The sequence below is a fragment of the Pristis pectinata genome, chromosome 34 (genome assembly GCF_009764475.1).
Source record: "Pristis pectinata isolate sPriPec2 chromosome 34, sPriPec2.1.pri, whole genome shotgun sequence".
Classification (NCBI taxonomy): domain Eukaryota; kingdom Metazoa; phylum Chordata; class Chondrichthyes; order Rhinopristiformes; family Pristidae; genus Pristis; species Pristis pectinata.
In genome coordinates, this window is record NC_067438.1 from 8,892,585 (window position 1) to 8,912,723 (window position 20,139).

Consider the following 20,139-nt stretch of genomic DNA (forward strand, 5'->3'; position numbering starts at 1 on the left):
TATCAAGAGAGGCTAGACAGTTTGGGTCTGTCTTGGAGTTTAGAAGAATGAGTGGTGATCATATTGAGATGAATAAGATCTTAAGGGGACTTGGCAGGGTAGATGTTGAGATGTTTCTTCTGGTGGGAGATTCATGAACAAGGGGCATAGCTACAAAATAAGGTGCTGGTCATTTAAAAGTTGAGGTGTGTAGAAACTTCTCTCGGAGGGAGGAGAATGCCCGAGGGTGGCGGAGGCCAGGTCATCAGATATATTTACCTTGGAGGTAGATAAGTGTTTGAAGGATTGAGGAACTGAGGGTTTTGGGGAACCGGCACAGAAGAGTTGGGGCCAGCAGAGATCCCACTGAACAGTGGGGCAAGATTGAGGGGCTGAGTGGCCTACTCCTACTGCTCCTATTTTCACGTGTTCAGGGTGAGCAGAGGGGGCAGAGGGCTGGAGGAGGTGAGGGAGATAGGGAGGGGTTAGACCAGTGGGAGGTTTAAAATGTGGGGGGGGGGGGTGCACTGTTCGTTGAAGCACGGAGGGGGCAAGTGCAAGAGAGGTGATGGTCCTGGAGTGAGTGACGGTGGCCCGCACATCAGAACAGCCCATGGCCGTGCCAACCACTCGAGCCTTGTCCCAGGACAACAGAGCGGCCACAGAATGAACTGGAGACTTCCCTCAGCGCAACCCTGAGCCTTGCCCTCCCTGACCTCCCCGACCTCCCCAAACCGAATCAACAAGGCGGGATTCCCACACGGCCTTGACAGCTCGCATGCCTGCATCCAGGGGTCCCGGAGGCCTCTCACTGTACTGTACACAGATGCATCCCCTCCACTACTGAGATTGTCCATTCCTCTCGGGAAGAGAGGTGGTGATATTATGGAAGTGCAGGAGGGGGGAGGAGGGGTGAGGTGCTCATGTGACTGATCTGAGAAGGGGCAGATTTTTTTTATATAGGGAATTGTAATCAGAGTTAGAAAGGATTAGTGTAAGTGACGAAACCCAGGATCGTGGGAGAAGCATTGGAGCAGAGGGGTGTGTAGCTTGGAGCAACCGAGGTGCTGGCAGTAACGTGTGGTGATATAGTGTGATGCATGCAACACTCAGCAACGTGTGGAGATACAATGAGGTAACTTGGGCTGTTGGACTGTGCCTGGTATAAATGTCCAGTGACCTGTGGTGACGTTTCTCAAGGTTATGTAACACAGAGCACTGCAATGTGAAGTGAATGGAGCTTAATGTGGGGTGCAATAACCGTGACAGTGGAACATGGTTGAGACTACAGTGGCCACTGGAAGCAGAGAAAAAGTTGGGAATGTGCAATAGGCTGGAAATGGAGCAAGCTGGAGATCTGAGGGATCTGGGTCTGGAGGACATCCCAGAGAAAGGGAGGAAAGAAACCCCAATGAAATATGAGAATGAGCTGGAGAACTGAGATGAGCTGAAATGAGCTCGTCCTTAACCAGATCAGGAGCCAGTGCAGGGCAATGAGCACCGGAACCCGGCCTGTTTAGGTGTAGCATTAGGATTCTAGGATGAGCTCAGTTGATGAAGGGTTTGAGGTTGGAGGGCAGCATTTTAACAAAACACTGCACAGTAATTGTGCCTCAGCTGGAATATTGTCTGCTTTTGAGGACCGTGATATACAATGGGTGTCAAGGTCTTTGGGAGGTTCCAGAGGGATTTATCAGAATATAGCTTATCCCTATAATAAAGGGGTCTAAAGCAAAAGAGCATAGTTTTAAGGTAAAAGGTAGAAGGTTCAGAAGGGATCTGAGGAAGAACTTTTTCACCCAGTGGGTGGTTGGAACCTGGAACTGGGCTTAGTGTCCAGGATGCGACCTTGAGTGTCCTTGCAGCACAGTGACGCAGCCAGTGGAGCTGCTGCTTCGTGTGCGCCGGGGACCCGGGTTTGGTCCTGACTTCAGGTGCCCTCTGTGTGGAGTTTGCATGTTCTCCCTGTGACTGCGTGGGCTTCCTCTGGGTGCTCCAGTTTCCTCCCACCTCCCAAAGACATGAAGGTTGGTGGTTAATGGGCCACTGTAGATTGTCCCTAATGTGTAGGTGAGGGGCAGAATCTAGTGGGAATTAATGAGAATGTGGGGAGAATGAACAAGGGGATTAGTACACAATTGGTGTAAATGGGTGGTTGATGGTTGGCACAGACTTGGTGGGCTGAAGGGTCTGTTTCTGTGCTGTGTCTCTCTGACTCTATGGTGATGTAGTGTCACAGGTGATTCAACGTGGCGTGGTGACGTGACGATGTAACTTGAGTGAAAGTGAAATGAGGGCTGTGTGTAATGTGAATATATAACAGTGGGTCAGGGGGATGGATGTAATGGGGCCATCACAAGGCAAAGAGGACACATAATGCTGGGGGCAGGGGGGATGCAGTGTGCAGTGGTCTTATTGGGCTCTTGGGATCCCAGTCTCAGTTCCTGCCACACACAAGGTCCAGGCCATGACACCCAACTGGGGCAGTTCTGGCCCTCACACCCCTCACCCAATGAGGATGCAACCCCACCCACTGGGGTACTGGGCCCACCACAGAGCTCTCTGCCTCCCGCTGGTCCAAGGAGAGACAGTAAGCATCTAACACCCAGATCCAGTTGACCCCCTCCCCGCCTACCCTCACCCTCATATTCCAAGAGGCAGGCCTGATAACCTCCCCACCCTCACACCCTAGGAGGTGGACTGATGACCCCCCCCCCCCCCGCCAGCCTCCTGCCCTAGGAGGCAGGGATGACCCCCCCAGAAACCCCCCATGCCCCAGGAGGCAGGGCTGATGACCCCCTCAGCCCTCCCCCCTGTCCTAGGAGGCGGGGCTGATGACCCCATCCGACCAGTCGGACCGGTTGGAATGCGGTGAGGAGCTTGACCACTGGTCAGGCGACTCGGGCGAAGGGGTGAGGAAGGGGTGTCCCTGCCGCCGGGGTGGCGCCTCCGTGCCGGCGGGCGAGGGGTAACCGTGCTGGGAGGGGGGCGTGGGGTAGACGCCGGCGGGCGGTGGCTCCTCACCCTCCGGCGGAGGGCCGCGGGGGCGCAGCGGCAGCACCCACTCCCCCCGGCTGGCCCCCAACCCTGCCGGCACCCAGGGGTGGGGGTCGGCCGGCACCCTGCCGGGGCCACCCACCCAGGGATAGCCGGGGCCCTGCCCACAGACCTTAGGGGGGTAGCCCGGGTGGGGAAGGGGCAGGGGTCCGGGAGGCAGCAGGAAGCCTGGAGGGGGCCGAGCCCGGGGCAGGTAGAGCAGGGGGCGTGGTTGAGGTCAATGTGCGGGGGGAGGCAGGGAGTCCCGGGCGGGCAGGGGACCGGGTCCTCGCCCCCTGCCCTGGGACCCTGCCGCCTGCCCTTCTTGGGGGGCTTGAGGGCGGGGCGGTGGGGGGAGAGGGCAGGGGGTGGGGGCTCCCCCCGGGCCGGGCTCCCCTCCTCCAGCAGCCGGCTGATGTCGTGGTGCGCGCGCTCGGCTGCCACGTCACGGGGCATCCGGCCCAGGTGGTCACAGCACTCCCTCTGCGCCTGGTGTTCCAGCAGGATCCGAGCCGACTCGTAGCTGCCCTCCCGGGCGGCGATGAACAGCGGCGTCTCCTCCTGGGGTGGGGGCAGAGACAGAGATGGGCCCAGGGGGGCTGTCACCGGGTTTACCGTAACTGGGTGACCGCGCAACGCTCGGCAACGGCAGGGTTGGATGTGGGGTCTCTGGCACCCCAAACCCCCCGGGGTTAGGGGACAGCAGGTGCAGAGCACACACACACCCCACACCCAGAAACTGCAGGGGTCAGACCCAGAGCACACACCCCACACACTCCAGGGGTCAGGCACACTCTTCCCACACACTCCAGGGGTCAGACACAGTAAACTTGCCCCACATGTTCCGTCACACACTCCCAGGGTCAGACACAGGGTGATGCTCCCTCCACACTGTCCCATCACACACTCCCGGGGCACGGGTCAGACACAGGGTGAAGCTCCTGGGATGAGTACCACTCACCCCTCACCGCCCCCGACACGGTGACCATCCTGAACAGCTCGGGGCTGGTAGGACAGCGATGTGGGTTGGGGTGTATCCATCCCACCCGGACAGTCCAGCTGCTGCACGTCTGCCTGGCATCCAGTACTCGTACGTCACCACCCAAGCCCTCCTCCACACGCCCAGAAGGACCCGGGGGTGCTCTGCCGCCTCCTCTCCATCAGCACCCACCCCTCCCTGGGTCCAGTCATGGCTCCAGGATGGGATCATCCCTGCTGGGGACAGAGGGGTGAACCCCAGGTCCCCCCACTGCCCTGGCTCTAGCCCCACCACCCCGGGGAGCTCACCTTATTGTCCTGCAGGTCCTTGTTCGCACCGTTCCTCAGCAGCACCTCCAGTGCCTCGACGTTGTTGACTGCAGCCGCCCAGTGCAGGGCGGATTTACCTAAGGGTCAGAGGAGAAAACCAGGGGTCAAAGGGGAATGCCAGAGGTCATGGGCGCCAATGTATTCGATGCACAGCCTGCCCTCTGAAGTGGCCATGGGGGCAGCTGGGCATGGGCAGGACCCATGAAGCGCGCCAGGGTCCCGGTGAAGGGTCTCGACATCTGCAGAATCTCCGAAAACGCCGGCCCACAGTCTGGGGAAGGAGCCAGTGAGACTGGCGCAGAGGGGAGCGGAAAAGGGAGCAAAGGGCAGGAGAGGGCGCAAACCCTGGCTAGTAGCAGAGGGGCCGAACGGCCGGCCTTTCTGTGATTGTGTGGCAGGGAGGGCCCTTCTCCAAGGGTCACTCCCCATCCCTGCCCCAGCACACATCCCGACCTCCTCGCTCCGCCGGACCCACCCCTGTTCACCTGACCGCCTGTGCCCTCCTCCCCTGGGAATCCGGTGGGATTCTGCGCTCCTGGTCTCCCCTGAAGTCAGTGGGACTCAGACTGGGTGGGCTGTCAGCCCCCTCCTTGGAAATCAATCTCCCCAGTGACCACCCCCCCATCACCCCACCCCACCTCACGCCCTACCTCACCCCTACCCCACCCCCCACCTCACTCCCCCACCTACCCAACCCCCCACCTCATTCCACCTCACCCAACTCACTCCACCCCACCCCACTCCCCAACAGGATCTATCGGATGCCACCCCTGGGGATAGGATGGGTTTCCCCTCCCACCACTGGCTCCTGAGAGCGGGGGTCCCATTCGCCACAGGCGGCGGGGGGTGGGGACCCACCATGGCTGTCCACGGCGCCGATGTCGGCCCCGCAGTTGATGAGCTCCTCCACCACGTTGTCGATGGCCAGGCGCACAGCCAGGATCAGCGGCGTGGTCCCATCCTGTGTCCGCGCGTCCACGTCCGTCGACCTGTTGCGCACCAAGATCTGCGGAGGCGAACAGAGGTCAGGCCCAGCGGTCCGTGTCTCGCTTTCTCTCCCTCATCCACACCCCCCTCCGTACCTGCCCCACTCCCCACCTCCTGTCGTTCTTATCCGTGCCTTTCCCTGCTGTCACTGGGATTCCCTATGTAAACATTGCAAGTCACACTGTAGTTTGGCCCTGTGGGCCCAAGATGGCGCTCTACTGTATTTTGTTAGATGAGGGCATCGTTGGCATCTACTGCCCTAACTGCCCCTCAGAAGGTGGGGGGGCAGGGGTCTGGGGAGGTGAGCTCCCTCCTTGAAGCCTGCAGTCCTTCCTGGAATCCCTTCCCAACACCCAACTCTTACAGCGCCAGTGACCCGGGTTCAATTCTGGCCACTGCATTTAAGGAGTTTGTACATTCTCCCTGTGTCTGCATGGGTTTCCTCCGGTTTCCTCCCACATTCCAAAGACGTACGGGTTAGGAAGTTGTGGGCATGTTATGTTGGCGCCGGAAGTGTGGCGACACTTGCGGGCTGCCCCCCAGAACACTCTACGCAAAACGATGCATTTCACTGTGTGTTTCGATGTACGTGTGACTAAGATGTCTTGGAGAGCAGTTTGTGGACAGTGCGCACTGTGCGGCAGTGCTGGAGGGAGGGAGATTCAGAGCCAACCAAGTGGGCTGCTCTGACTCAGATGGTGTCGAGCTTCCTGAGGTCTGAGCGGAGAATATCCCCTCATGCCCCAGCCTCCAGAGGCTGAACAAGCTAGCCACCCACAGCAGTAAAAGGAGAGTGAAAATACATCGGTCATAACCTGGAGGGGCCCACCCAATCCTTCCTCCCGGGAACTTGGGTTAAAGTTTGCTGAAGGACACAGTGGCACAGCGGGTAGATCCGCTGCCTCACAGCTCCGGAGACCCGGGTTCGATCCCAACCTCGGGAGCTATCTGCGAGGAGTTTGCACGTTCTCCCTGTGACCGTGGGTGCTGGGGTTACCTCCCACGTCTCAAGGACGTGCGGGTCACGGGGGTAATTGCCCCTAGTGTGTAGGTGAGTGGTAGAATTAGTCACAATGTCATACAGCACGGAAACAGGCCCTTCAGCCCACCAAGACTGTGCCAACCATCGATCACCCATTTCCACCAGTCCCTTTCATTCTTCCCTTTCACTGCCTTTAACTCCCCCCAGATTTTACCCCTCACCCATACACTCGCAGCCAATTAACCCACCGACCCGCACATCTTTGGGACGTGGGAGGAGGTCGGAGCACCGGGGGGGGGGAGATCCCATGCAGTCACAGGGAAAACATGCAAACTCCACACACACACACACACACACACACACACAGCGCCGGAGGTTGGGATCGAACCCGGGTCTCCGGAGCCGCGAGGCAGCAGCACTACCTGCCGTGCCAGTTTGCTGCACTAAATCGATGGAATGTGGGAAGGATAACGGGGAAGTACGTGGGGGAATGGGATTGCTCGGTGAGCTGGGCTGGATGAAGTTAAGGAAATATGGACGGGTTTCAAGGGACGAGGCTGGTGCTTCCCCCAGTAAATTATCCCAAAGTAAATCTATCAGCTTGATCGCCTTCCCAGGATATGGAACAAGAATGCTGCCTGTCAGGACGGCCCATACCTGGAAGACCCCCTGAGCGTCGGCCGCCACAGCGGTGTGCAGTGGGGTGCGCCCCGTCCGGTCCTGCACGTTGGTGTCTGCGCCCATGTCCAGCATACACTTGGCCGCATCTGCCGGGAGAAGCGGGCAGCCAGGTGCAGGGCGCTCTCGCCCGTCACCTCAGTCCGGGGCTGCAGGCTGGCCCCCTGCCCCATCAGCTCCAGGATGGCCGCAGCCGAGCCCTCCTGGGCCTCCGCCTCGCCGGAATCCGGGCCGACCCTGCGCAGGCAGCCAGCATCAGCGGTGTCACTCCATCTGCGGACGAGAGCGAGATGTGAGGGGTGAGGGACTGGGGGAGAAGGTTGGAGAGAGGGAGGGGCAGAGGGTGGGGGGATAGAGGGTGGGAGGGATAGGGAGGGAGGGAGGGATAGGGAGGGGAGAGGGAGGGATAGAGAGTGGGGGGAGAGGGAGGGATAGGGAGGGATAGAGGGGGGGATAGAGGAAGGGGGAGGGTGATGGGTTGGGGAGGGGGAGAGGGAGAGGGTGGGGGTTATAGAGAGGGGGAGGGAGACTGGAGGGGGAGAGGGTGGGGGGAATAAAGGTTGGAGAGATGGGGGTAGAGAGGTGGTGGGAAGGATAGAAGGGAGAGGCAAGAGCCAGAGCAGTAAAAGTGTGGGGGGGGGGAGGGTAAAAGAGAGGAGGTGAGAGGTGAGAGAGGGGATAAAAGAGCAGAGAGAGGGAGAGGAGTGGGGGAGGGAGGGAAAATATAGACAAATGGGGCAGAGAGAGTGAGAGATTGGGGGAGAAATGGGAGAGAGGGGGTAAAAGGGAAGGGCTGAAAGAGGGGAGGGGAAGAAGGAGAAGGGATCAAGGGCCACTGGGAGGGGAATGAGGGGCAGTAGAGGAGATGGAACCAAGCCTGATCTGCTCCAGACTACAGCTGTTGTTTCGGGGATGTTTTGCCATTCTCATTAGGGCCTTGGTTACCAACATAAGTGTAGATCTTGATTGTGTAACCGAGGAGCTGGGCCACATTCTGCACAGGGAATAGGCCAGGTCGCCACGTAGATCATGTTGTCTTGGAGCCTTTGGGAGTAGGCCATGTTGTCATGGAGACTGGGGAGACGATGCTTGTTATGGAGGCCCTGGAGTGAGCCAGCTCATCAGGGAGCCCGAGGAGTAGGCCATGTCATCACTGAGCTCAAGGAGAGGCCACATTGTCATGGAGCCTGGGGAGTAGGCCATGTCGTCATTGAGCCCTGAGGATTTGGCCATGTTATTGTGGATCCTGGAGAGTAGTCACATTCTAATGGAGCCTGGGGAGAAGGCTGCATTGCCACGGAGCCTGGGGATGGGCCGCGTTGCCACGGAGCCTGGGGATGGGCCGCGTTGCCACGGAGCCTGGGGATGGGCTGGTATCCTACGCCTTAGTGCGGTTATGGGATACTCCCCACTTACCCTGCCCCACTGGAGGCAGCTGGGGACTCCCTGCACTGGGTGCCGTCCCAACAGTCACCCTCCTGCCCCCTCTCCCACTCCAGGGTGTGCCTACCTGGGCCTCTCACATCCACGTCCACGCTCTCGGGGCTGTCCTGTGGTGGGGTCATGCTGGCCGGCAGTGGGACTGACCCCACCGCTCGGATGTGTTTCTGGGTCCATCTCCTCTGGTCAGGCAGCACTGGGCCTGTCTCTGCCTGTGGGAGTTGGGGGGGGAGTCACACGGAGTACTTCACCCCTCCCTCCCACTCCGTCCTCCTCCTCCATCGTCCTCCACTCCCAACTTTCCCCACATGCCCCTCCACTCCATTTTCCTATCACCCTCATTCTTCCTCAATCCTCACCCCTCCCCATCCCATACCCATCTCCTCCCCCCAACATCCCCCACCTACCTCATCGCCCCACATCCTCCACCCACAACCCCTCCCACCCCCACCCTATCCCACTCTCTCCCCTCCCACCCCCTACCCCTCCCATCCCATCCCCACCCATCCCCTCCCATCTCCATCCCCATTCCCAAACCCACCCATCCCCCAGCTCTCCCCTCCCATCGCCCACCTCTCCCACTCCTCCCCTACCACTCTCCCATTCTTCAATCCTCTCACTTCCCCATACCCCTCCACTCCCCCTCACTGCCTACCCACTCGGACGCACACCCTGCTGCACAGAACCCCCACATACCCAGCATCAGCCCAGGAGAGACGAGCTCCCCCCACCGAACCACCCTCCTGCCAGAGTCTGTGTCCCTCCCTCAGTCCACAGCCCAGGTTGAGCGCAGCGCTGGGGGAGTGTCACACTGTCCACTCCTTCCTTTGGCCTGAATATTGAACCAGGTATCGCCTGCCCAATGATGGACTGACAAGATCCCAGTACATGGGATTCCATGGGATTTTTCCAGGTGCCTTGGCCATTCCCTGGGATACAGATCCAACCCCAGGCGTCTGGACTCAATGGCAGGTGTATGGGCCAAATCCCTGGAATCTGGGTCCAATCCCACACATGGACCCAATCCCTGAACCTCATTGGGTTTGAAGGCTAGGGATTGTGCCCGTATTCCTGGGATTGGGGCTGGACCTCGGGGATTGTGCCTGGATTCCAGTGATTGGTGTGAGACCCTTGGGATAGGACCAGATCCTACCCATCACCATTTTAGACACCTCTTTAACCCTTTCCGGTCCTCAGTACCTTTGATCTCTTGCTGCAGGGTGGCCCCTCCACTATGGAGTTCAGATGGTCCTCCTCCTCCTCATAGTCCATCTCCTGGCTCAGGATCCTGGAGTTAATGTCAGAATGTCCCACCGTTAGTTTTCCAGTCTTGAGATCACTCTCCAAACCAACTTGAGGTCCCAGTGTCACGTCCCCGCCCGCCTTGCACCTTCACCCTCGCCCAGAAGCTGGGACTTGCCGCACCCTCTCCCTCGCCTGGCCACCCTCTCCCCAGCACAGGGCGATCGAGGAACTCTCTCCACCCTTCTCCTTCCCTCATCACTCAAGGAGAGATGTGTGCGGAATCCCTTCTCCATTCCCCTTCTCCTGGGTAATACCGACATTGAACAACCCCTCCTCATCCCTTCTCCAAGAGCGCACAGATGTTTCACCAGGCTGTTGCCTGGATTAGAGAGTATTAGCAATAAGGAGAGGTTGGACGAGCTTGGATTGTTTTCTCTGAAGCATTGGAGTTTGAGGGAAGCTTATAAAATTAATGACAGACGTAGACAGGGTAGATATTTTCCCTGGGGTGAAAATGTCAAATAGTAGAGGACATAGCTTTAAAGTAAGAGGGGGAGTGTTTAAATGAGATTTATGCAGCAAATTTTTGTTTTGCAGAGAGCGGTGGGTGCCTGGGACACGCTGCCAGGGGAAGTAGAGAAGATAGCAATGTTCAAGGGGTATTTAGACGCACCCACGAGCAGGCAGGGAATGGAGGGATACAGACCGTGTGCAGGTAGATGTGCAGTTTAAATTGGCATCACGGTCAGCACTGACATTGTGGACCAAAGTGCCTGTTCCTGTGCTGTACTGTTAGAATGTTGTGCCGACATTTTATCCTGCTCTAAGATCTATCTAAACCTTCCCTCCCAATAGCCCCCTGTTTTCTATCATTCATGTGTCTATCTAAGAGTCTCTTAAATGTCCCTAATGTATCTGTTCTATGTGGAACCCCCCAAGCCCCTTCTCCCAGATATAACAGATCGCTCCAGGCCCCTTCTCCCGGACTAGCACAAGGGTGGAGCTCCCCCACCCCCTCTGTTTCCTTGCCTGCCATTCCCAGGGCAGATGTGGACCCCTTCCCTGTGACCCTCCTCCTCCCAAACTGAAACCAGATGGAATTGAATTTAGGAGCCGAGAGGTAATGTTGCAGCTGCATAGGACCCTGGTCAGACCCCACTTTGAGTACTGTGCTCAGTTCTGGTCACCTCACTACACGAAGGATGTGGAAGCCATAGAGAGGGTGCAGAGCAGATTTACAAGGATGCTGCCTGGATTGGGGAGCATGCCTTATGAGAACAGGTTGAGGGAACTCGGCCTTTTCTCCTTGGAGCGATGGAGGACGAGGGGGAACCTGATAGAGGTGTATAAGATGATGAGAGGCATTGATTGTGTGGATAGTCAGAGGCTTTCCCAGGGCTGAAATGGTGGCCACAAGAGGACACAGGTTTAAGGTGCTGGGGAGTAGGTATAGAGATGTCAGGGGTAAGTTTTTTACTCAGAGAGTGGTGAGTGCGTGGAACGGGCTGCCGGCAACGGTGGTGGAGGCGGATACAATAGGGAATTTTAAGAGACTTTTGGATAGGTACATGGAGCTTAGAAAAATAGAGGGCTATGGGTAAGCCTAGTAATTTCTAAGGTAGGGACATGTTCGGCACAGCTTTGTGGGCCGAAGGGCCTGACTTGTGCTGTAGCTTTTCTATGTTTTATGAAACCTGCTCCAACCCCTCCAAAGCCCGAGTCCTGACGTCACTGTGAGCGGCAGGACCCCGCAGACACTGACCACCACCCCCCAGGCCCTGCATCACAGCCGTCTGTCCAGCAAATGGCCACCGGGACTGATGCCCTCTCCAGCTGACATTGGTGGTCCCAGATGCCCCTGGGGTGTCTCACCCTCCGCGCGCCCCACCCACCCCCCCCCCCCCGACTTACTTCATTCCGATGGCGTCCTCGCCCACGGGCTCCCTCCTCCTATACTTGCGGGTCCTGGCTGGGGACGAAGCCCGGGGGCAGCCAGAGCGCGCCGCGCTGGCGTTTCGGCCGCCGGCTCGCGCGGACCCCAACCAGGACCCCAGTGCCCACGGCAAAGAGGGCAGCCAGAGCGCCGACGGTCAGCTCCCAGGGGAACGAGCGCTCGCCGTCTGCGATCAGAGAGAGGCGTCAGGGAGATGGGAGCGGGTGTACCTCAGGCCAACAGTCTGCCCCACAGAGAGGAGGGGTGCTCCGAAACCGCCCCCCCAGCACCTCAGTCACACCCAGGTCAGGATCTATCCCATAACGGACACGTGACCGTCCTTCACCCACCCACGTCTGGCTGGGAAATTAAACGTCTCATAATTTAAACCCACTGACCTCACTCCAGCCCTAACTCCTCAGCTGGGATGTCTCCCGTCTGGGGCTGGGCAGTGTACTTCCTGCGTGTTGTGTGTGCCGTACGCCAGCGGTGACATCTGCCGCAGGAGAGTCCACGCTACACTCAGACATCAACCCGCATCACTGCGCACTGTACCCTTCTGTGTACACGCCATACCCTGACCATGATCATCCTGTGTACATGCTGTACGCCATAGGGTGACCCTCCCACATACATGCCATACGCAGGCGGTGACCCTCCCGCGCACACTCTGTGCACCGTACCCTGACCACGAGCAGCAGGCAGGCTGCAGGTACCCACTGACCTATCTCAGGCGCCACCCCGACAGCTCCCAGGGGGAAGGGGAACTCCTGCTCGCTGTTCTCGGACGAGGTCAGCACCACCACAAACTCGGCTGCCTGCAGGGCGGAGGAGAAGCAGCTGCCGTAGGTCTCCAGGCATGGCCGACGGTTGATCTCCACGAACACGATGGAGCTGCCCGGAGAGCAAGGTCAGTGGATGCCAGCGCCCCTCGACCCTTTACCTCATCCCTCGACTTTCCGTCCCTCCTCAACCCTGCCCTCAACCTTCCAATCCCCCCTTCACCTTGTGCCTTGACCCTCATCTCCTGACCTTCCATCCCCTTGACCCTCAATACTTGCCCCTCCTTCACCCTTGACTTTCCATCCCCCTAGACCCTCAATACTTGCCCCTTGCCCCTCCCTAACCTTCCATCCCCCTTGACGCTCAATAGTCGCCCCTCCGTTCTCCTCCGCCCCTCGACCTTCCATCTCCCCCGCAACTCACTCCCAGCCTTCCGTTCCCCTGGCCCCTCGCTTCCCCTCATACCTCGTCCCTCACCCCCACCACACCCCCCTCGCCCCTGCCCCTCGATCCTTCTGTCCCCCCCTCACCCCTGGTACCCCCCACCGATCCTCATCCTTGCAGCCTCTCACACATCCTTCACCCCTCTGCCCTCCCACCGGACTCTCATTCCTCAAGCCCTCCCCCACGCCCTCCGCAGACCCCCCCAAGCCTGGGCCCACTCACCCAACGACCCTGTCCTGGGGCCTGGGCCTACTGGTTGGGGCCTGCTCCTGGGCCCCGCCCAGCTCCCTGGCCGGCCTCCTGCGGCCGGGGCCGCTGATGTTGTAGACCAGGGCGGTCAGGTTGTCCAGGTCCTGCCAGCTGTGGTACGGGTAGATCATGTCCTCGCCGCCCAACTCCTTCTTCACCCGGATCGGAGTGCGGAGAGCCAGGCCCAGGGTCCACAGGAAGCTGGAGAGGTGCGCCTTCAGCCTGGGGGGGCTCAGGAGAGCCAGCAGGACCAAGGTGTCGTCGGCAAAGTCACCCTGGTCTGGCGGGAAGCAGTCCACGCCGTCCCAGCCGCAGCTGGCAGCGCTGCAGCCCTTGTCGCAGTGCCCGTCGTTGTAGTGGTGCTTGCAGTAGGTGTCGTGGCGCGGGCTGGCGAGGGAAGGCAGAGGTCAGGGCGAGGGAGCCGAGCAAGGGAGGTGGGGAGAGAGACACCCGGGGGAAAGGGGGGGGGGGAGGGGAGGGGAGGGGGATATGTAGGGGATGACGTGAGAGGGGGAGGGGGAATGGGGGAGATGGGGAGGAGGGGGCAGGGGGAGGGGGTGGAGACATGCTGCACAGGCTACACACTCACTTGCATGCGGCCCTCTGCTCCTGGCAGTCGAAGCCGTCGAACTGGCACTCGAGGGAGTCGCAGAGCCGGTCGCACGTCCCGTCCCTGAAGCTGGTGCGGCAGACGTCGGGCAGTGGGCACCTCCGCCAGGGATCTGCCGACCGGTTGCGGCCGACCTCGAGCCTCGAGCAGTCGGGGCCGGCGAAGGCGGGAGGGCAGGCGCAGCGTCCCAACACACACGTCCCGCCGTTCAGGCAGGGGCGGCTCCTGCAGGAGTCGTCCTCACACCGTCCGCCGCTGTAGCCCTGCGGGGAACGCAGCACGGCGGTAGTGAGGAACGACATCCTGGTACATCCTCCCTCACCCCTCCCCGTCCATCCCCTCACCCCCGTCCCCCTCATCCCCCATTCCCACCCTGCCATTCTCACCAACCCTCCTTCCCCCTCCTCACCCCTCCTCCCCATCTATCCCCCTCACCCCTCCTCCCCCTCTATCCCCCTCACCCCTCACCCCTCAATCCCTCCATGCCATCCTCCTATCTTTCCTTTTATCTTTTTTTTCTTTTATCTGTCACTCTCACCCTCCCTCCCCGCCCTCTCACTCTCACCCTCCCTCCCCGCCCTCTCACTCTCACCCTCCCTCCTTCCAATCCGTCTCTCGCTCCCCACCCTCCCCTCTCCCACTCCCCACCTCACTCCCTGCCTCCACCCACCCCCAGCCTGTCCTCTCCCGAGGTGCCAGGAAGGGGAGGGTGGAGCCCCCTCCCTCCCCCCATTGGTTACCCAGCCCCCACCCCGGGTGCCAACTCACAGGGGGCACTTGCAGACGAAGCCGAAGGGGGTGTTGATGGCGAGGACACAGGTGCCACTGTTGCGGCAGGGGGAGGAGCTGCAGTGGTCGATCAGCGCGTCACAGTGCTGGCCTGCAGGGAGGGCCCAGTTAGTGATCGCTCCGAACCGCAACTGGCCCACCACCCCCTCCCACCTCCACTACCTCTCCCACCACCGAACCCCCTCCCCTGACCCCCACCACCTCCCCCCCGACTCCCACCACCTCCCCCACCCTCCCAACCCCCCACCTTCCCCAACCTTCCCCCCACCTCCCTGACCCTTCCCCGACCCCCCACCACCTCCCCCACCACTCTGACCCCCTCCGGTTTCCCCACCCAAATCCCCCTGACTCCCCCACCCCTGGCATCCTCTAACCCACACCCCCACCTCCTCCTGCAACCCCACCAAACCACCCCCCCCCCGTGTCCCCCCCATCCCTCCCACCTTTACTGACCCTCCCCCCACCTCCAGGGCCCATCCCCCTGAGGCTTCGTAGACTCAGTGATTCCCTCTCCCCCCTACCCCCCACCTATCCTGACGGAACAGTCCCAGCCCTCCCAGGGAAGCGACATCCTGTCCTCAGGACCTTAGCGTGAGACCGACCCCCCAGCACTGGCCTGCCCAAGGAGAGCTGCCCACAATCTCCCCGCCCACCTCTCCGTCCCGCGCCCACAACCTCCCCGCCCACCTCTCCGTCCCGCGCCCACAACCTCCACGCCCACCTCTCCGTCCCGCGCCCACAACCTCCACGCCCACCTCTCCGTCCCGCGCCCACAACCTCCACGCCCACCTCTCCGTCCCGCGCCCACAACCTCCACGCCCACCTCTCCGTCCCGCGCCCACAACCTCCACGCCCACCTCTCCGTCCCGCGCCCACAACCTCCACGCCCACCTCTCCGTCCCGCGCCCACAACCTCCCCGCCCACCTCTCCGTCCCGCGCCCACAACCTCCCCGCCCACCTCTCCGTCCCGCGCCCACAACCTCCCCGCCCACCTCTCCGTCCGCGCCCACAACCTCCCGCCCACCTCTCCGTCCCGGCCCACAACCTCCACGCCCACCTCTCCGTCCCGCGCCCACAACCTCCCCGCCCACCTCTCCGTCCCGCGCCCACGGTCGGCCAACACTGATCCTTCTGAAGAGCAGAAGGTGTTGACAAACCTCCACAATGGGGGCATCACCCTCGTTGGATCCGGCCAATGGGAGAGGAAGGGGGGAGCAGGGAAAGGATGGGCACAGTGGCAGGAAGGGTGGGAGATGGAGGGGGGTAAGGGAGGAGGAACGAGGGTGGAAAAAGTGGAGGGGGGGGAAAACGAGTGGGAAAGCAGGTGGGGAAGAGGGAGGGAGGGAGAGGGGGAAGAGGGAGGGAGGGGGGAGGGGAAGGAGGAGGGAGGGGAAGGAGGAGGGAGGGGAAGGAGGAGGGAGGGGAGGAGGAGGGAGGAGGGAGGGGAGGAGGGGGGAGGGAGGGGGAAGGGGAGGGAGGGAGGGAGGGGCAGAGGGAGGGAGGGAGGGAGGGGAAGAGGGAGGGAGAGGGGGGACGAGGGAAGGAGGAGGGAGAGAGAGGGAGGGGGGAAGAGGGAGGGGGAGGGAGGAAGAGCAGGGGAAGAGGAGGGGGAAGAGGGAGGGGGAAGAGGTAGGGGGAAGAGGGAGGGGGAAGAGGGAGGGGGAAGAGGGAGGGGGAAGAGGGAGGGGGAAGAGGGAGGGAGGGGGGAAGATGACCAGCACCCATTTATTCCCCCCACCCCATCCCCCTCAAACCGGGTGTCTGGAGGACACCAAAGGGTGCAGGCGGGAGGGGGGAACAGAGGCACAGATCAGCCACCAGAGAAACCTGGAGCTCGAGAGGACAGCAGGGGGGCCACTCGGCCCATTGAGCCCTGGGCAGGCTCTCGCTGTACCCCGGGTTCCATTCCCCGTCCCGTTCCCAGGATCCCTTTCCCGATCCCTGGTTTCTGCGAGTTCCCTCCAGGGCTCCGTTGGGATTGGTTTCCCCAGCCTGATGGGATACATTACCCCAACTGTACCCGTCCCATCTACCGATGCCCCCCTTTCCCCACTGCCCTCTTTCCCCCACTGCCCCCCTTTCTTGCCACCGACCCCTGCTGCCCCTTTCCCCAACGACCACCCGCTGCTCCCTTTCCCAAGAACCCCACTGCCCCCTTCCCCTAACTGAGCCTCTGGCAACTAAACCCTGCCCCCCTCCCCCCATGCACGGGCACCCACCGGTTGTAGCCAGGACGGCAGTGGCAGTGGGTAGGCGTTGACCAGCTGCGTGCAGCTGATGCTCCCTCTGCCATCGCAGGGGTCCGACAAGCACTCGTTGACGTCGCCGCTCGCACCGCTCGCCCACGAAGCCCGCCCGGGCAACTCGCAGGTGTACCCCCCCAGCCCGTCCACGCATACCGGCCCCCGTGGTAGCACCGGGGCTCAGGGCTAGCATTGCCGAGGTGGGGGGAGCAGTTCGTCGATGTCGTGTTCAACACTGCGGCCCTGGGGAGGGGGAGGGGGGTTGGTAGGGGGAGTCAGAGAGAGAGGGTCCCGTCACTCGCTGGGCGTAATACCAGAGCTGTCTGACATTTGAGTTTTCCCATCCCCCCATCTCCTGCCTGTCCCATCCCGCAAAAATTCCCCACCAGCCCCATTCTCCCCATCTCCTGCCCATCCCATCCCTGATATTCCCACCTACCCCGTACCCCGATACTCCCACCCGCCCCATTCCCCCCCTCCCTGCCCCCCCCATCCTCGATATTCCCACCTGCCCCATCCCCCCTGTCCCTGGCCCGTCCCATTCCCGATATTCCAGCTGCCCCATCTTCCCCTGTCCCTCACTGGAGGTGGTGCAGGAGGAGGATCACCAGGTTGATTCCGGAGATGAGGGGGTTAGCCCTGTGAGGAGAGATTGAGTCGCCTGGGACTGTACTCGCTGGAATTCAGAAGAATGAGAGGGGATTTTATAGAAACATATAAAATTATGAAGGGGATAGGTAAGATAGAGGCAGGAAGGTTGTTTCCACTCGGAGGTGAGACTAGAACCAGGGGACATAGCCTCAAGATTCAGGGGAGTAGATTTAGGACGGAGATGAGGAGAAACTGCTTTTCCTGGAGAGTAGTGAATCTGTGGAATTCTCTGCCCAGGGAAGCAGTAGAGGCTGCCTCATTAAATATATTTAAAACACAGTTAGATAGATTTTTGCATAGTAGGGAATTAAGGGTTATGGGGTAAAGGCAGGTAGGTGGATCTGAGTCCACGGCCAGATCAACCATGATATTGAATGGCGGAGCAGGCTCGATGGGCCAGATGGCCTGCTCCTGCTCCTATTTCTTGTGTCCCTGCCTGTCCAGTTCCTGATATTCCCACCTGTCCCATCTCCCATGTTCCTGCCCCTCCTGTCCCCACCCATTCCGTCTCCAGATGTTCTTTCCCAGCCCGGCCTATTCCTGATATTCCCAAGTGCCTGTCCCTGGACGTAATCCCGTCCATACCTGGATATTCTTCCCCACCCCCCCCCCACCACATTCCCTCTCATCTCTCATGATCCTGCCTCTCCCTTACCCTGGCGTTCCTGCCCGTCTCATTCCCTGGTCTTCCACCGGTCCTGTACCTTGAAATTCCCGTTTTCCAGTCCCCATCCCCTCTTCACCCCGACCCCTGCAGGTCAGTGGCTGGGAGAAGGTGGGAATCTGCTGGGATTCCAGAATGGGAGCGAATCCCAATGCTCCAAGGTGTTTGGTGATCCGTTGGGCCGATGGTGTCAATGGAGACAGCTCTGGGCATGGGTTCGGGGAGGAAGGTGGGCGGGTGGTGTTGGGGAGGGTTCCCTCCATTCCAGGGACAGTGTGGGGTCCATGCCAGGAATCCCATCAGATCCCGCGGGAAGGGGGGCTGGAGGAGATGGCCCGGTGCAGGAGGAGGTTAGTCCAAGCTCACAGTAGTATGGGGAATGGCTGCCCCAGAGACACCCCAGGGGGATCCCAGGGTTTCCCGGGGCTGACGTTCCCCACATGGGGAGGTGCTGCTTCACATTCTGGCCCCCTGTTCTCATCGCAATATGTTAATCTGACATAGCTGGGCAGACATCCAGCTGTGGGCCACACTCCCTCCAGCTGTGCACCCCAGATGTGGGCCACACTCCCTCCAGCTGTGCACCCCAGATATGGACCGCACTCCTTCCAGCTGTGGGCCACACTCCCTCCAGCTGTGCACTCCCTCCAGCTGTGGGCCACACTCCCTCCTGCTGTGCCCACTTACCCTCAGTGCCGTGCAGACAGGAACACCGGTATCCGTCCAACAGGTCAACACAGGAGCCTCCGTTCTGACAGGGTTGGGAACGACACTCATCAACCTCGTCCGAACAGTTCGTGCCGTGGTAGCCAGGGAGACACTGCACACAGGAACAGTGAGACATCAGGGCAGGGCTGATCACTGCCTCGATACTGCCCCACCATTCAATGCCAACACCCCTGATCCTTTGCCTCAGGACCGTTTTCCTGCATGTGCCCCTATCTCCCAATTCCTCAAAATCACCCTGGGGAGAACCTGGAACATACTGCCAGGGGAGGTGTTGGAAGCAGATACAACAGCAATGTTTCAGAGGCAATTAGACAGACACATGAAAAGGCCGGGAATGGGGGTGGGGGATATGGACCACGTGCAGGCTGATGGAATTGGTTAAAATGGCATCATGGTGGGTACAGACATGATGGGCCAAAGGGCCTGTTCCTGTGCTGCACTGTTCCCTGTCCTTAATATATTGAGGGCTCCTGACTGGAGAGCGCACGCTACGGCCTGTCCAGTGACTATTCCATCACTCCTCAGCACTTGGGGAGAGGGGGTGGTAGGGGCTGCCCAATGAGCACCCAACAACACTGGCCCCGGCCAACAATCCTACATCAGCCCTGTGCCCCAGGATTTTCTGACTTCCTCCCTGTAATACGGGGCTTTCAGGATCCCGCTGGAAATGGCAAGGAAGGGGCCTTGTTACTGGGCTTTGTGCGGTGTCCAAGGTTTCCCAGGATTGAGCGGGTTTTAGGAGGATTGAAGGGTCTCAGACATACCCAAGCAGCCAGGAATTCTTCCATGTGTGTGTGAGAGAGATTGAGTGCGAGTGTGAGAGAGATTTGAGTGCGAGTGTGAGAGTGATTGAGTGTGAGTGTGAGAGTGCGAGTGTGTGAGAGAGAGAGTGTGAGATGGGGAGTGCAAGGGGGAAGTGTGTGAGTGTGAGAGAGAGTGTGAGTTTGTGTGCAAGAGAACTCCAGAGCTCCAGACGACAGTGCTGGAATGAATGAACAGGTGCATACACAAGTTAGGAGCAGGCAGACGCCACTCGGCCCCTCAGTCCACATTCCCACCTTGCCCAGTGACCATCCACCCCCTCACAAAAAGAATCTGTCCACGTCTGCCTCAAAATTATTCAAAGCCTCTGCTTCCCGTGGCCTTCTAGAAAGAGATTTCTAAAAACTTAACCCCTCTGGGGAGAAAAAAAATCTCTCTTAAGTGGACGATCCTTTATTTATAAACAGTGACTCCTGGTCCCGGATTCTCCCACAAGGAAATATCCTCTCCACACTCATCATGTCAAACCCCTCAGGATCTTATAAGTTTCAAACAACTCATTGTAGTTCCCCGGTTTACCAGGATTCATTTTACTCGTTTAGTTTTCTCCCACCCTGGGTAAGTCC

The 20,139-nt window shown here is 60.0% G+C and overlaps 1 protein-coding gene across 1 annotated transcript in view; it reads right to left on the reverse strand.

Moving 5' to 3' along the window:
* Positions 1–20,139, reverse strand: part of LOC127585840 (neurogenic locus notch homolog protein 1-like) — an 86,386-nt gene that overhangs the window by 1,929 nt on the left and 64,318 nt on the right. The window contains 18 exon segments of the mRNA XM_052043540.1: positions 2,776–3,576; positions 4,303–4,400; positions 5,182–5,329; positions 6,950–7,062; positions 7,065–7,205; positions 7,208–7,243; positions 8,481–8,622; positions 9,611–9,698; positions 11,567–11,614; positions 11,616–11,775; positions 12,313–12,482; positions 13,038–13,451; positions 13,654–13,937; positions 14,460–14,554; positions 15,185–15,595; positions 16,684–16,893; positions 16,942–16,950; positions 18,710–18,842. Of these exon segments, the coding sequence (XP_051899500.1) occupies positions 2,776–3,576; positions 4,303–4,400; positions 5,182–5,329; positions 6,950–7,062; positions 7,065–7,205; positions 7,208–7,243; positions 8,481–8,622; positions 9,611–9,698; positions 11,567–11,614; positions 11,616–11,775; positions 12,313–12,482; positions 13,038–13,451; positions 13,654–13,937; positions 14,460–14,554; positions 15,185–15,595; positions 16,684–16,893; positions 16,942–16,950; positions 18,710–18,842 (3,501 nt within the window).